The sequence below is a fragment of the Argentina anserina genome, chromosome 5 (genome assembly GCF_933775445.1).
Source record: "Argentina anserina chromosome 5, drPotAnse1.1, whole genome shotgun sequence".
Lineage (NCBI taxonomy): Eukaryota > Viridiplantae > Streptophyta > Magnoliopsida > Rosales > Rosaceae > Argentina > Argentina anserina.
In genome coordinates, this window is record NC_065876.1 from 6515180 (window position 1) to 6529840 (window position 14661).

Here is a 14661-nt window from a genome sequence, read left to right on the forward strand (position 1 = left end):
GATCGACAACTTCAGTTCGAAATATGGTCGATCGACACCAGTAGATGTGATCGGTATATATATTTAGAGAACCCATAAAAATTTTGTCCGTTTTGGACATGGTTTAACAATTCGTACTAACAGTCAACTAAAAAAGACGTTTTGACATATTGAAACCCCATTGACCGGGGTTTTGTAAAATAGGTTTCTTCAGTGCAACCACGCACAATAGGTAACAAAAATTAGGTGATTTTAGATATGAAAACGGTTTTCGGCGTTCGCATATTTGTAATAGGTCATCCTTTATGGCATATTAGTAGTGTTTTTGATTTACCGAAAATTCCGACAGTCAAATGAGGTTCGAATTGGATAAAAAATTTACATGGTCACGAAATATATATACCAATCATATCGGCTAGTTTCGACCGATCTCGAGAAGTTTCCTTCATATAGTCGCTTCATAATGCGACAGTTTTATTCTAAACCTAATATAAAGGTTATCATACATTAGTGGACACTTAGGCGATCGCTTCATAAAAATAGACGTTTTGACATATTAAAATCTTCATTGACCGGGCTTTGCCAAATGGGTTTTCTTGGTGTGACCGCACACAATCAGTGACAAAAATTAGATGATTTCAGATATGGAAACGGTTTTCGGTGTTCACATTTTAGTAATGAGTCTTCCTTTATGGCATATTAGTGTTGTTTTTGGTTTATCGGAAAATTCGACAGTCAGACGAGGTTCGAATTGAATTAAATTTTTACATGGTCACTAAATATATATGCCGATCATATCGGCTATTGTTGATCGATCCCGAGAAGTTTCCTTCATATATTTGCTTCATAATGCGATAGTTTTATTCTAAATCTAATAAAATATGTATGTATAATATTTTATTATTTAGCGGGCTTTTACGGGCCGGGTTTCACCCCTCTAATTTAAGTCCGGCACTCTACCCACAGAAGTAGGTTTTAGCCGGCTTTCTCGCGGGCCGTGTTGGGTAAAAGTTCATCGGGCTTGCAGGCATCATCAGACTAAATGATGAGGCCTAGTTGGGGTTTAGAAAGTTATTTAATTTCTTTAGAAAATAAATTTAATTTTTCAGTTATTTATTTTTATTGTATTTATGGAAGTAAATTTGTATCATTGTTAACCATGGTTAGATCTAAAAATAAATTGACATGTGTCATTAAATTAAAAGGTGAACATATTAAGGGTTCCTTCATTATGGTAAGAATTAACATTATATACTTTTGAAGTACTATAAAATGCATACTGTGAATCGGTGAATTCACTCGTGAATTCCACACATCACATGCATCATTAGTCTCAGTCTAGTTGTTATAGTGCCAACCAATATTTGATATAACAACCCCACATGGGTTTTTTGGTGCTTGCTTCAACATTGATCGATTATTTAACTGTCTTTTTTGTAACTGTTGAAACTGTTACCGGTTTGTTACCGATTATTCTCCAAGCAGGCAAGCAAGGTATACCAGGAAAACTAGAGTTATCCTTGTGAGTTGTGATAATAGAGCCCCCTCCGGATTACTTCAGAGATTATGTGAAGCAGTCTCATTAACCATGAGTAATAAACATGAGAAGTTTAGGTACTTATCGAATTCCATTTGTAAAATACATCATATATATATATAGTCGCTGTTAACTAATAATTACAGAACTGGGGTCATCGACCACCCAAATCAGAACTCTTACAAAACAGAGTTAAAGAATGAACAAAAAGAAAGAAGAAGAAGAAGGTTTGGATTTAATCAGTAGTGCTATCTATCCATATCTTCAATTAATTCAGGGCATTCCATGATACTGTCCAAAGAAGGCTTCCAAGCTTCTTCAACTAGTACTAATTTGCCTCTGCCTTTCTGGATCTCCTCCAATACTTCTTCTAAGCACTTCTTCCCTCCTTTGTCTTGCAGCTGAAGCATCAACATCTCCAACTCTTCTTTCGTCAGCACAATCTTTACCCTCGATTTTCCATCTTTCCCTGAATTGATGCCTTCCTTCCCAAACCTAATCTCATCTCCTTCCTGCTTCTGCATCTGCTGCATTTGATCCTCCTCTTGCTGCTTCTGCGCACATGTCTCCATGCAGTTTCCCATGATGTTGGAGTTCCACCTCGAAAATTGCTTTCTAATCCGCAAACCAAACGACCCTTACACAGCTCTACTGTTGTTCCGTTTTAAGAAAAAAAAAGTTGTTGTAGAAGCAGTTTTAGCTTAGATACAGAAAGTGCATGCAAGGCTAGGATGAGAGAAAGGGAGAGCATGTACTTATAGGGGAGCAAGGCCAATTATTTCGATACAATAAAAACAAAGACAAAAATATTACGATGATCTGTAAGATTTGTAAGATCTGGTTCTCTTTACTTCGCGAGTGAAAACATTCTTTTCACAAGTCCATGTCATGTACATATTTTGAAGGGGTTGCTAGACTGTGACATACATAATTGTTTCTCCTATTAAGAGCAAAAAACAAATTACTTTAGTCATTACATCGCGAAGTAGAAAAGGAAATCAATTCTATATCGCTTGGTTAGAAAGCCATGACTCCATGAGAGCACAAACCATTATTTGTCGGTCCCAATTTTCTGGCTCATATTGATGTATAAGAATAAGTACTGTTCTTTACAAACTGTGGAATATCACAAGCCAAACAAAATTGAGTTCTTAATTGTAATACGAACTGAGTTCTTGTCCATAATACAAACTATGCAATCACAGACGAGGGAATCAATTAAGCCAAATTTTGGAAGTACGTCGATAAGAAAGTATTTGAAAATCAAGATGCTCAAACTCGAGAGAATACAAAACCCCTTTCGTCACTTGTTTTCATTTTGCTTTTATTATATACGAGTGCCAATAGTTATGTGGCCTTTATCTATGCGCTAAATATCAATAGTAGTTAGAAGGATCATGAACATTTTCCGTCAATATTGTACCAATGTGAACCATAATCTCGCGAATGAGTTAGAGTTCAAGGTTCATAATTAGAATAAATCTCTGATGAAATTTGAATATAATGGCACATCATAATGGTAATGTGTACCTAAAGTTCCAAAATCCATAGTTCATGAATCATGATTATCCACGACAGCTACATTTAGAGATAACCTTCTACTAATGCAACCATGAAAATTTGATTTTGTTCTTTTTCAAGCCAAATATAAAGAGAGATCATTGGCAGTCAGGACATTTCTTGGAGAGACTCAATCGATGGAAGTTTCACGATGACCCCATTTCCCGACATGCCACGGGCATACAGGAAAGTCCGTCGACCTAATATCATACTGCCCACCATGCCATGATCATATAATTGAAAAATATGTATTCAAGCATTTTTGTTTAATGCTAATATAAGAAATGAACTCGTCGCAATTAGTCACCGTAGACCATTTGATACCTTCTGCTTACGCAGTGAGACACTTAAATAGTCTCCTCATTGAATCGATATATAAAAGCTACGGACCATCTTTTCTTAATGTGCATGTGAATGTGGCATAATTTACGTGGAAAAAGTCGAAAGACTTCACCTAACTTTAGATTTTGTCAAGAAATACTACTACTATAGTGATATGCAGCTTTGAGAAAATAGGAACACTGCCGAAAATAAGAAAAAATAAACAATCTTTTTCAGCAATGAGTCCAAGTTCAAAAGCAGAACAAGAATCCGTAAACACCACAGGAATTACCACAACAAACGATACGATCAAATCCCAGATTTTCGGGGTGGAATCAGTAAAGAACTCGTGTGATGCAACACAACTTCGCAATGATCACAATGGACATATATCTATATATAAGTATTCCCTATAGAAGATTAGGGTGTACATGCAAAGAGAAATCTCATATTAGAGATAAAAAGAAGAGACGAAAGCACGGATGGGGTTTTAATCCGGAAGTAACATGGTTCGGAAGTTCTATAAATGTTCTACATTGTATGCTCCTTAAAAGAGGTGTGAGCACATATATCTTAATCCATTTTAAATCTAAAGCAACCACTAAGCACAATTAATAATAGGCTCATGACATTGGAAATGATGAAATTAGAGCTGGAGGGACTATTAGAGCATCTGAAACCATAAGACAAAATTGGTAAGGTATAAGTGATATATGGCTCACCACTTTAGCATATTTTTGGCATCTTTTTTGCTTTTTGTTTTTAAGTTTCCACTATAAGGTATAAATTGTAAGGTATACATAAGATTTTTAGATGACAACGGCTATTATTTGAATCTTGATTGAAAAAAAACAGCTACTATTTTTTTGTCAACATCTACAACGGAAAGTTAACGGACATTTCTGAAAATTCTATATAAACATATATTCATCACATCATTTTTCATTCCTCCAACATTTCAATTCTATCTTATATCCATTGTCATGAGTAATTATGATATATCCTCCTCCTCATTTTCTTCAAATGAAACTGATGATTACTTTTATCGAATCATGGCTTCATTTGATCAAGAGCAAGATTTATTATTTCACACTTATGCAAATAATAATCAACTCTTAGCAGAGTTAGAGGAGGGTGACGAGGCTGAATCAAGACACATAGGAGCGGTTCCTGGCCATATCGTTATCAATCAGAATCGAGAAGAAGCTGGATACAATCTTTACATGGATTACTTTGCTGAGGTGCCGCGATATTCTGAAGCCAAATTTCGCAGAAGATTTCGAATGCGCAGAAGCTTGTTTCATCAGATTGCAGATGCCGTCAAAGACCACGATATTTTCTTTATGCAACGTCGCGATGGTCTTGGTAAGCTCGGATTATCCACCCTATAAAAAGTTACAGCTGCTTTTCGAATGCTTGCATATGGTGTACTAGCTGATTCTCTTGATAAGTATTTTAAAAATTGGTGAGTCGACTGCAATTCGATGTTTGAAAAGGTTTTGTTGAGCTATTATAGAGGTCTTCGGATCTCGCTATTTGAGAACACCTAATGCATAGGATGTTGCAAGACTTCTGTATATAGGTGAAGAACGTGGGTTCCTAGGAATGTTAGGGAGCTTAGATTGCATGCATTGACATTGGAAAAATTGTCCAACCTCTTGGGCAGGGATGTATTCAGGGCGTAGCAGATCACCAACTATTATTCTCGAGGCGGTTGCTGATTATGATCTTTGGATTTGGCATGCACATTTTTGTTTACCGGGCATCAGTGTGTATGGTACTTTTTTCAAGCTTGGAGGTCATTCCCGAAAAGATTTTGAAGAGGCCGTTAATTATCGTTTATAAATCATAAGTAATTATTATGCATTAAAATAATTTAACTCAATCATATTCAATATTGAGGTTCGTGATGGTACAATAGTTATTTGTAAAAAATAAAAAAAATAAGCATGGTATTTATGAAGAAAATTAATATGTAACTAAAATTAAAATAGATATAATTAGAAGATTAGAAAAAGTACGAGGATAGAATGGGAAAAATGAAAAAATAATAAAAAAATAGAACCCATTTACCTTACGGAATGGAATACCATAGATATCATTCCACTGTTCACATACGACAATTTTTTTTTTTTGAAATGGGGGATACCTTATTATGGGAGGTGGTGATAAGGTATATAATGGTTTTAGTTTATGGTGGGAGATGGTCTTAGAGATTGTAGTGGTTGTTGTATTTATGATAAAACATTGGAACTTGTGAAGTCTTGTAGGCTGAAGCTTGGGGTCTGTTTCATGGGCTTCAATTGGCTTTAAGTTTACAACTGAATAAAATTGAAGTGGAGTCTGATTCTGCATTGCTTGTGAACTTGTTACAGTGTGCTGATATTAAGTTGCATCCTTTGGCCACCATTGTTCTTAATTGCAGAGCTTTAATGAGGCAATTTGACACCATATCCATACATCATGTGCATAGGGAAAGGAACACAGTTGCTGACATTCTTGCCAAGTACAATACTTTTCAAGCAAGAGGCATTTGCATTATGCATGAGCCCCCTAGCCTTGTTGTTGAAGCTATCATTGATGATATTTTAGGAGTTGCTAAGAATATGAACTTTAAGACCAGCTATGTTAGCTAGTTTATGCTGTTCTTTTCTTTCTTAGGCTTTTGGCCTCGTTTGTACCAAAATAATAATAATAATAGGCTCATGAGTCATGACAGAAACTTCAAAATTTTAACAGTAATGGAAGAATAGTTTGACCTTTATTAAAGCTGAAGAATTGTAATCTTTTCTTCTTCTTTTTTTTCGGAGAAGGAACAAATGAACAATCGTAATACTTAGAGTGGCAAAGTAACATGCGATTCCACGTACCGTTGGGCATTCCAACATTCCCAAGTACCTAATTATGAAGCACGAAAGCTTTACCAAAAGAACGCTTCTCGCTTAGAAAGCGGAAGCGCGGGAAAGACGATTCCGTAAAAAATGGTGTTGGGAGCGTGGCAGAAGCGCTCAGTTTCAATTTGAAAGCGCGATTCCGCAATCTTCAAGCCTCTCTTCTTCCAATCTCTCACTTCTTTCAACTTATTTTATAATATATTAGTAAATTAAATTAGAGTTGATAGAACGGAATGAAAGATAAATGAAGGGAGATAAGATTGCACGAGCATGAATTGATCGAATCTGTTGCAGTCTTGCAGAGGAGAGAGAAAATGATGCAGAAGATGAGGAGAGCCGAGAGAATGAAGATATTACAATAGTACCACATGGTTGTGGTCTTCTTTATTTGAAAATAATCTTGTGTTGGGTTTAGCATATTTTTAGTTATGAAAGTTATTAATGATTATCCATTTATTTCAAATGTTAGATAATAGCTTTTTAAATGTGGTTATAAAAAGTATACAAAAATTACATAGATAAGAATATGTATTGTTTTTAAAAATAATAACATAAAAAATATATATATTATTTCGACGCTTCCAACATGTAACCGTTTTCAAAAATTTTTGAAAAAAAAATATTTCCACGTTTTTGAAAAACGCTTCGCTTCCACGTATCTGCTTAGGTAGCTAAATAAGCTCATCTATTGATGTAATGATGATGATCAATGACGTTTCACACAAACAAATCATACTCAAAGAAGAAAATGTAATAGATACTCAACTCGGACCACGTGAATAATAGTTTACTCATATGAGAAATAATACAGGAGTATTTAAACTTCAAAACACATGTTCCATAATTTCATCCTTGTCTAAAGCAAATCAAGATCAGTTCACTTTCATCGACCAGGTACAGTAATATTTACTACTCGACACTTCGACAGTCTTCAAGTTTAGGTAGAGAAATGACTACTTTTAAAATTTGAAAGACTCAATCAACTATAAAACAAGTGAATACAACAATTTCCCTTTCCCAAGAAGGCAAAAACAAACCTACTTTTGTCCCCTCTTAAAGGAGTATAGTTTATAGTTAGGTGTCAATCACAAAATCATGGCTCCTAGAATTACTGTACCAACTACATTATTTATTGCCATTAAGCTTTTGACTAGAAGAATGATGCAACAAACCTACTTTTGTCCCCTCTTAAAGGAGTATAGTTTATAGTTAGGTGTCAATCACAAAATCATGGCTCCTAGAATTACTGTACCAACTACATTATTTATTGCCATTAAGCTTTTGACTAGAAGAATGATGCAACAAATCAACCTCTGATCTCACCTTGAATCGAGGTCGTTGATTATATTAACAGTTTTTTTCACTAACAAACAAAGCAGAATGAAACCTCTCAGGATGTTAAATTAGACTCAGTAGATGATGCAAAAAAATTTCTTTACGAGGTTGTATTAAACTCCTTGTCAGCTCACAACTATAAATGATTTCTTTGGCATTTAGCTTCGTATGTTCTACAGCAGAACAAGTTCTTCGTAAACTGTGATGTCAACCAAAAAAAGGGGGGAAATATACATAATCATACCCATTTAAGATTACTCACTTGATTTCGTGTCATGAAGATATTTGGAGGAAATTAAAATTAAAATTATAATGTATTCGACTAAGGTAAGTCTGCCAATAAATAACACAGATACTAGTAGAGCATTCTAACATAAAACAGACCATGATAAGCAGAGACGTTTTATAATGGTACTGAAACCTGACTCAACTCCAAATGCAGAAACAGAACGTTAATATTATTACATGCGTGCAACTGCATCAAAGATCCAGAAATAACTCACTCAACACGCCTGCGTTTCTTTAGATTCTCAAAAATTTGATGAACATCAGCAGATGTGATTGCCTTCGATGAATCAAAAGATCCCTGCAAAAATAATAAAGTTGATAAATTAGAGGTTTCATGTTCAGAACCAGCTTCTTTGCATGATTTATTATATATAACCATTGCATGGAACAAAACTATATCTTGAATCATAAATGACATACCAGGAAAGAGCAAAGCTCATTTTTTATGTCCGCAATACCATTCAGAATCTCGATTTTCTCTACATGGCCAAGGTTATCCAGCATACTTAACTCTGCCCCGTCACGTTGCTGCAACTTCTCTTCTCTCTTCTGCTTAGCCATTTTCTCATATTCAATGATTGAATCCTCCTTGTCAATTAGAAAACTAATATGCTTCTGTTTATAGTATTCACTGCATTTGTCACAACTGCACAGAGCACTCCGCCAGTTTTTTGAAAGGAACATTGGCTTATTCTCTGAAACAGGGGAAGCAGTTGCCAGATCAACTCCAATAATACAAGTAGCATGTGTATCAGCATGTGCAGCGCATTGCTCTGGACATATTTTCTTCCCAGAATTTTCTCTAAGAATTGAAAGTTCACATCCAGTCACAGATTCAGAATTGGTAGTAGAACTCTGAGATATATTTTCTAGCTTTCCGGATCCACAGGCTAAAGGTGCTTCTTCTGCAATAACTTCTTTATCTTTTCCAGCCTTGAGAGAAGCATTCTTTTGGCTCCTTGCTTCCAAGATAATTTGAGTATATAACCTTAAAAAAGAGCAAACTTTTGAGCATGCTGCGCATATGAAATCCTCATACAGAGGTTCACCTTCTCCGTCTCTTGGAATCTGTAACAAAGGACAAGTGCAATGTTACCATGACAGTCAACACCGTTGGAAATTTAAGCTTTTGGATATGAACATCATGATTGAGAATGAGAATACAAGTAGACTCCAATCCACAAAATTTGAAATATAAGCCTTGTGAAATTTTAACGCATGAATGTACAGAATTCTATTGTACAAGATCAGGAAACCTCAGTGTTTCAAGTTGCACAAGATCTCCAAAATAGGACTGGTGATAAGTATAGTTCAGCAATGTGGCCAACATGACCAATTAACAACTGACGAAGAGCAGTTTCAAGGTAAAACGGATGGATGCACTCTAAGTACATGCAGCCAACTCAACCAACATGAGTTTAGGCTTATGTCAGGTCTAAAAATTGGCTGCTGAGCTTGACAGCAAGACAGTCGCCCAGTACTACTTTACTAAATTCATCACTTGGACATGAATATGGGCCTAGTAGCCTGCTCAAACAAAATAGTAACAGAATATCTACAATATAATACCAAATAAGTGAAAAACATATTGGTAGCAAACTCCTAACCTCATCAGATGAATCAAGACCGATATGTTCCTCATGGAACCAGTCCTCACAGAAGCAGCACTGTATCATCTCTACTTGTTCTTCCAAGTCTGGATCAGGATAAGGACGGCCACATGTACAGTAGGAACCTTTGAAGTTATGATTGTATGAGTTCTCAACATTTTCGATATCTTTACTTGAGAAAAGTTTGCAGTAAAACTCTCCAAATTTTGAATTTCCACAATCACATTTGAAATTTCTCTTGGTCCATAGTTCCACAATCTATTACAAGTAACAACAATAACCACCATTAATAACAGGATCCATCAAAGTTTGGAAACAATAAATCTGTACATACAAAAAAAAAATAGCACTTCCCAAAAGGAAAGAAATATCGGTATGGTTAGCCTTGCAACTTAGCTAAAAAGGGAAATCAGGTTCCAATAGGTGAAGCAAAAGCAAGAGATGCTGTATTTGGTTTTTAAAAAGGGGGTTCAAACTTCATAACATCTGTTCAGATTCAGCTTGACTTCCACCCAAATCCTAGAAATTGAATTCTCTTCTTACATCATTTCTTACCTCTAAAATGAGAAATCTTTTCAGGCTATGATCGGGACATGAAAGAAACAACTGAAAGTCACTCTATAGGTCATCAGTGCGAATATGAGACCATCTCTACATACAAAAAAAAGACCCTCCAAGTCTCTAACCAAGTAACTAAGACTAAATTATTCACACAATTGGCCAAAAGTTCATTACAAAATTTCAGCAATATTTTTGGGAGGAGAAAGTTGGGCTGTTTAGCACTGAAAATCAACAGTTCACTAAATTTATCTAAGACATTGATTATCATGATAGTCATTAAAAAAATGGCTTTTAATAACTGTCTGTGTATTTTCTTATTTGTGCCCCATACTCCTTTATTTTCTTCAGTTGAGATAAGATTATCAAAGTACCTCATGGCCATCATGACAAGATAAGCTGCAAGCTGTGCATACTCCAGCATTACCATCAGGGGTGCAAGTCAAGCATGAGAAAATTGCTTGCCTCTTCATATACCCATTATTATAGGTGCACTCCTTGCCTTCATCGCCCCCCAAAACCATATCAGCTTCCTACACATCATGAAACAACAAAAAGTTATCACATGTGTATTTAACATTATAAACTCTATTCTTAGTCGTCTGTAATGCACTTTTCAGATGACAATTATGAAGGGAACTGAAGGTAGTCCCACAAGATTTTTGTTCTAGCTCCTTGAAACACTTAGTCCATTCAAATGTACCAAACCGCACATCATTATAAAAGTATGAAACTCAATAATCAGTTGAATGAGAGGTTTCATCCACCAAGATAATCTGACAACTTGTCACAGGATGCAGAACTAAGAACAAAGTTCAAAAGAAGCATTTTCCAAATCCTTCCCCATTGGTTCCAATACTTCCTCAGCTGAGAAAATTGCTCACAACAGCATATCTTTAACCAACTCTTCTCCGGCTGTGCATGCTACACTTTTGATTCAGTTTGGCTCAATATTTCTCCTCCGTAAAGTTCCAAAACTAACTTCATTCATTTACTCTGACACTCAGAACTTGAGAGTCAACCCAAGCTGTTGTACGATCAACTTAACATCTAGAATAGCACTGGTATTATTCATTTACAAATTACAATACATGCTTCAAACAGCCTAAAGTGAGCTTAATTCTGCTGGTTATAAGACAATCGTAACGCTTGTATAATTCCCCTTATCCACAAAATTTCATTTCTTTTCATAATCGCATTCTAAAAAAGCAAAAATCTTCTTTCACAACAGACACAACCTTGTGCATGTTGAAACAATCACACAAACAAAGTACACGTCAAATATTTATACCTAATGGCCATTAAACTTAATAAGGTGACTCAAATCAATAAGAAGAACACATCCTTGGTGCAAATCAGCCTATAATGGTTTTGTTATTCATTCCCAGACATGAGATGCTTCGCATCAAATCAATAAAAAGTACACCATCATAAGCACACTGTTCGACACTACCGTAATTCGATTGCCTTAAAACAATTAAAGCCGAATCCTTTCAAACTCCAGAAGCATTATCACATCCAAAAAGAGCACCAGCATCATAAGCACACAAATGCAGCATTTGTAACAAATTCAATCTCAAATATCTTCTCATATCGAAAAACCCGAATAAAATCAAAGAATTAGTAACTAGTTTAGCTAATTGGGAAGAGGGCTAACCAGTTCCTGGTCCTCAACATCCTTGAGATACTCTTCGATTGTAACAGTCTCACCGTCCTGGGCCTCGTCCTCAAACGCAGGGTCCATCTTCACCACCACAATCGCAAAACCTGTTTCACCAAAAACCCAATCAAATTTGAATGTCAGTCACGGAATTAATCGAGGAATTAGAGTGAGAAAAAGGGCAATTGGGCCCGGGACAGAAAACCCTAGATTCTTCGAGAAAGGGAAAGTGGGTGTTTTAGGAGGAAAAGTACCGAACTTTGAGAGTGAAGTGAGTCTAGGGCACTCGAATTGGAGAGAATGCGGATAGCAGGTGTGGGATTGAAGCAGAAGAAGGAGAGGGTTTGGAAGAGAGAGAGAGAGAGAGAGAGAGAGAGGGGTTGAGATTTTATATGGAGGTGAAGGACTATAAGGACATTTTCCCGCCAAATGAATGATGGGATCCTCGTTCCCTCCAAATGTGAACATTCTTGTTTGGGTTTTTTTTAGCTTGTACAACTTTCTTGTTTCCTTGGAGTGGATATTTTCTATTTTTCCTTCATCCATCATTGCTATCAATATACCATTCTTTTTTTTTTATATAGAAAAAATGCTATCAATATACCAAATTAGATAAGAGAGAAATTTTTTGAGAAGTTATGAAAAAGTTATGATTTTTTGCTTCTCTATAATACAGACTTACCTATAGAGTTATAGAAATTATAGAAATTATCAGAGGAATAGTTGTTCACAACGGTATGTTCATGGGTTATGATTGCATAAGACAGCTTTAGAGCAACTCCAATAAAGAGGTCAAATTTTGTTGTTAATTTTGAATTTTGACATGTGACATGTCAAATATGACAAGAAGTTAATTTAACAAATCTCATCTCCAAGGGAAATGTTAAATTTGAAATATTTATCATGGAGTTAAACATTCAATAAGACATGTAAATAAGTAAAAATAACAATTGAATAGATATGAGTTGCTGTTTTATATTGCTACTATGTTACATATTGTCCTCCATCTTCATAAATATAGCAGTTGCCAGAAAACAACAGCTTGAACAAAAGCTGTAACATGAAATAAACCAAGAAACAACAACTAAAACCAACACAACTAGCCTTACAACAATAATTTGAAATAGAAAGCAACACAATTAACTTTCATCATCAACAACAAAAGTGAACAAAGACTAAAACCAACATAGGGAAACAGTTGCTACAACGCGTGAACCAGAATCGATAAACTTCATAGGTTGCCGTGCAAAATTTTCATTCGCAACTTGGAATAATCAACTTAGATGCAAAAAAATAAAGTTTACTGGGGTTAGTAAAAATTTACTACCTCTAGTAAACTTCTACTGGGGGTATTAAACTTGAAGAACAGTATTTCTAAAGGCCATAACACACCTTAAAACGGAGAAAAATCAACTTAGATGCAAAAAAATAAAGTTTAATGGGGTTAGTAAAAATTTACTAAAGTTTACTACCTCTAGTAAACTTCTACTGGGGGTATTAAACTTGAAAAACAGTATTTCTAAAGGTCATAACACACATCGGAGAAAAATCAACTTAGATGCAAAAAAATAAAGTTTACTGGGGTTAGTAAAATTTTTACTAAAGTTTACTAGAGGTAGTAAACTTCTACTGGGGGTATTAAACTTGAAAAACAGTATTTCTAAAGGCCATAACACACCTTAAAACGGAGAAAAATCAACTTAAATGCAAAAAAATAAAGTTGACTGGGGATAGTAATCAACTCCAATTGTACAACACCACAAGAATAAACATCAGAAATTGAAATCGATATCGTTCAGTAAACTTGCGACTAGGAACCAAGCCCCGACATTTGTTCCTTCCATTCTCTTGTTGTTCGTCTACAATAATCTGTATCAACTGGTTTACTTCTTCATCTGAAGATGATTCGGCAAGCTTCCAAAATTGCTCATTAGCAGCTTATGATGATGAATCTGAAAACTTAGGTTCCATATTCAACACTAAAAGAAGAAAAAAGATGTAGAGAGTGAAATGGGTCTTGGATTTCTGATATAGGCAAAAGAGATTGGAGGTGGATGAGTTCTTGTTTCAGGAAATTTTTGGGCGAGAAAGTGAGGATGCGAGATGGGTGAAATTTTCAGTGAAGGAGCAAGTGAAACGCAAAAGACAGAGATAGGGAGGCTGTCAAATTTGACAGTGCCTCAGCGAATGTCAAATATATGATGTATCCACGTAGATATAACATACGGGTTGGACGAATGCTTGGGCTGTCTTTTTTAGCTGTTGGGCCTCCATCTGGCAAATAACAAGACCACTGGAGTTGCTCTTATATAGTCCAAAAAAATAAACCCATATTTGGTGACAGATATGACTATGTTAAGTGGGTTTGAGGAACAACCAACAAACAAAGGATAAACAACATTGGCAAGGAAGGTCTTATTACTAATTGGGCCTAAAGAGGAACAACCAACAAAGTGACAAACAAAAGATAAACCGATAAAGCAGTAGATGAGGGTGTCAAAACCTTTCGCTGTAGCATCTTCTTTATTCGACTCCACTAGAATTGCAGTTCATACTTTTTTTTGGCAAAACTGCAGTTCATACTTGATAAACATGCATATTTTAACTAAATAGCTTGTAAAGAAATCAATTTCCTTCTGGCTTCTGAGAGTGCAACATATTAGGGCTGGGCACGAGACGGGACGATGCTCATCCCACGGCTCATCCCACTCTTCTGAATCGGGACGAGACGAGATTTTTTTTTAAAATACATCACACTCGGGATTAATCTCGGTTGAGATAGGAGGGGATCAATACCACATTCCTATGAAAGTTAAATAAAAACCTATATTTTTACTTTTTCATTAACAAAGTAACATTCAATAACGAAATTTTAACCAAAAAAAAACATATTATGTTCAAAAATATTATAATTTATCA

General features: G+C 35.5%; 2 protein-coding genes across 3 annotated transcripts; both read right to left on the minus strand.

Moving 5' to 3' along the window:
* Window positions 1-1624: 1624 nt before the first annotated feature.
* Window positions 1625-2243, minus strand: LOC126795299 (uncharacterized). Its single transcript, XM_050522139.1, has one exon. It carries the CDS (start codon window positions 2098-2100, stop codon window positions 1765-1767), a length of 336 nt encoding a protein of 111 aa, XP_050378096.1. The 5' UTR covers window positions 2101-2243; the 3' UTR covers window positions 1625-1764.
* Window positions 2244-7889: 5646 nt separating this feature from the next.
* On the minus strand, window positions 7890-12137 carry LOC126794436 (uncharacterized). Of its 2 annotated transcripts, none has more exons than XM_050521150.1 (6): window positions 12002-12137; window positions 11740-11849; window positions 10457-10615; window positions 9522-9782; window positions 8335-8982; window positions 7890-8212 (listed from the first exon to the last, which is right to left on the minus strand). In XM_050521150.1, exons 2-6 carry the CDS (start codon window positions 11824-11826, stop codon window positions 8126-8128), a joined length of 1242 nt encoding a protein of 413 aa, XP_050377107.1. In that variant the 5' UTR covers window positions 11827-11849; window positions 12002-12137; the 3' UTR covers window positions 7890-8125. The 2 variants fall into 2 exon arrangements, with proteins under 2 accessions (XP_050377107.1, XP_050377108.1); XM_050521151.1 differs by having other exon boundaries at window positions 11997-12098.
* Window positions 12138-14661: the final 2524 nt, after the last annotated feature.

Excerpts from the sequence above, each read along its gene's own strand:
- LOC126795299 (XM_050522139.1), bottom strand. The coding sequence starts at position 2,100 with ATGGGAAACTGCATGGAGACATGTGCGCAGAAGCAGCAAGAGGAGGAT.
- LOC126794436 (XM_050521150.1), bottom strand. The coding sequence starts at position 11,826 with ATGGACCCTGCGTTTGAGGACGAGGCCCAGGACGGTGAGACTGTTACA. Across the intron at positions 10,616-11,739 it reads ATGTTGAGGACCAGGAACTG|GAAGCTGATATGGTTTTGGG; the intron begins GTTAGCCCTCTT and ends CATGATGTGTAG. Across the intron at positions 8,213-8,334 it reads ATGAGCTTTGCTCTTTCCTG|GGATCTTTTGATTCATCGAA; the intron begins GTATGTCATTTA and ends TTATTTTTGCAG.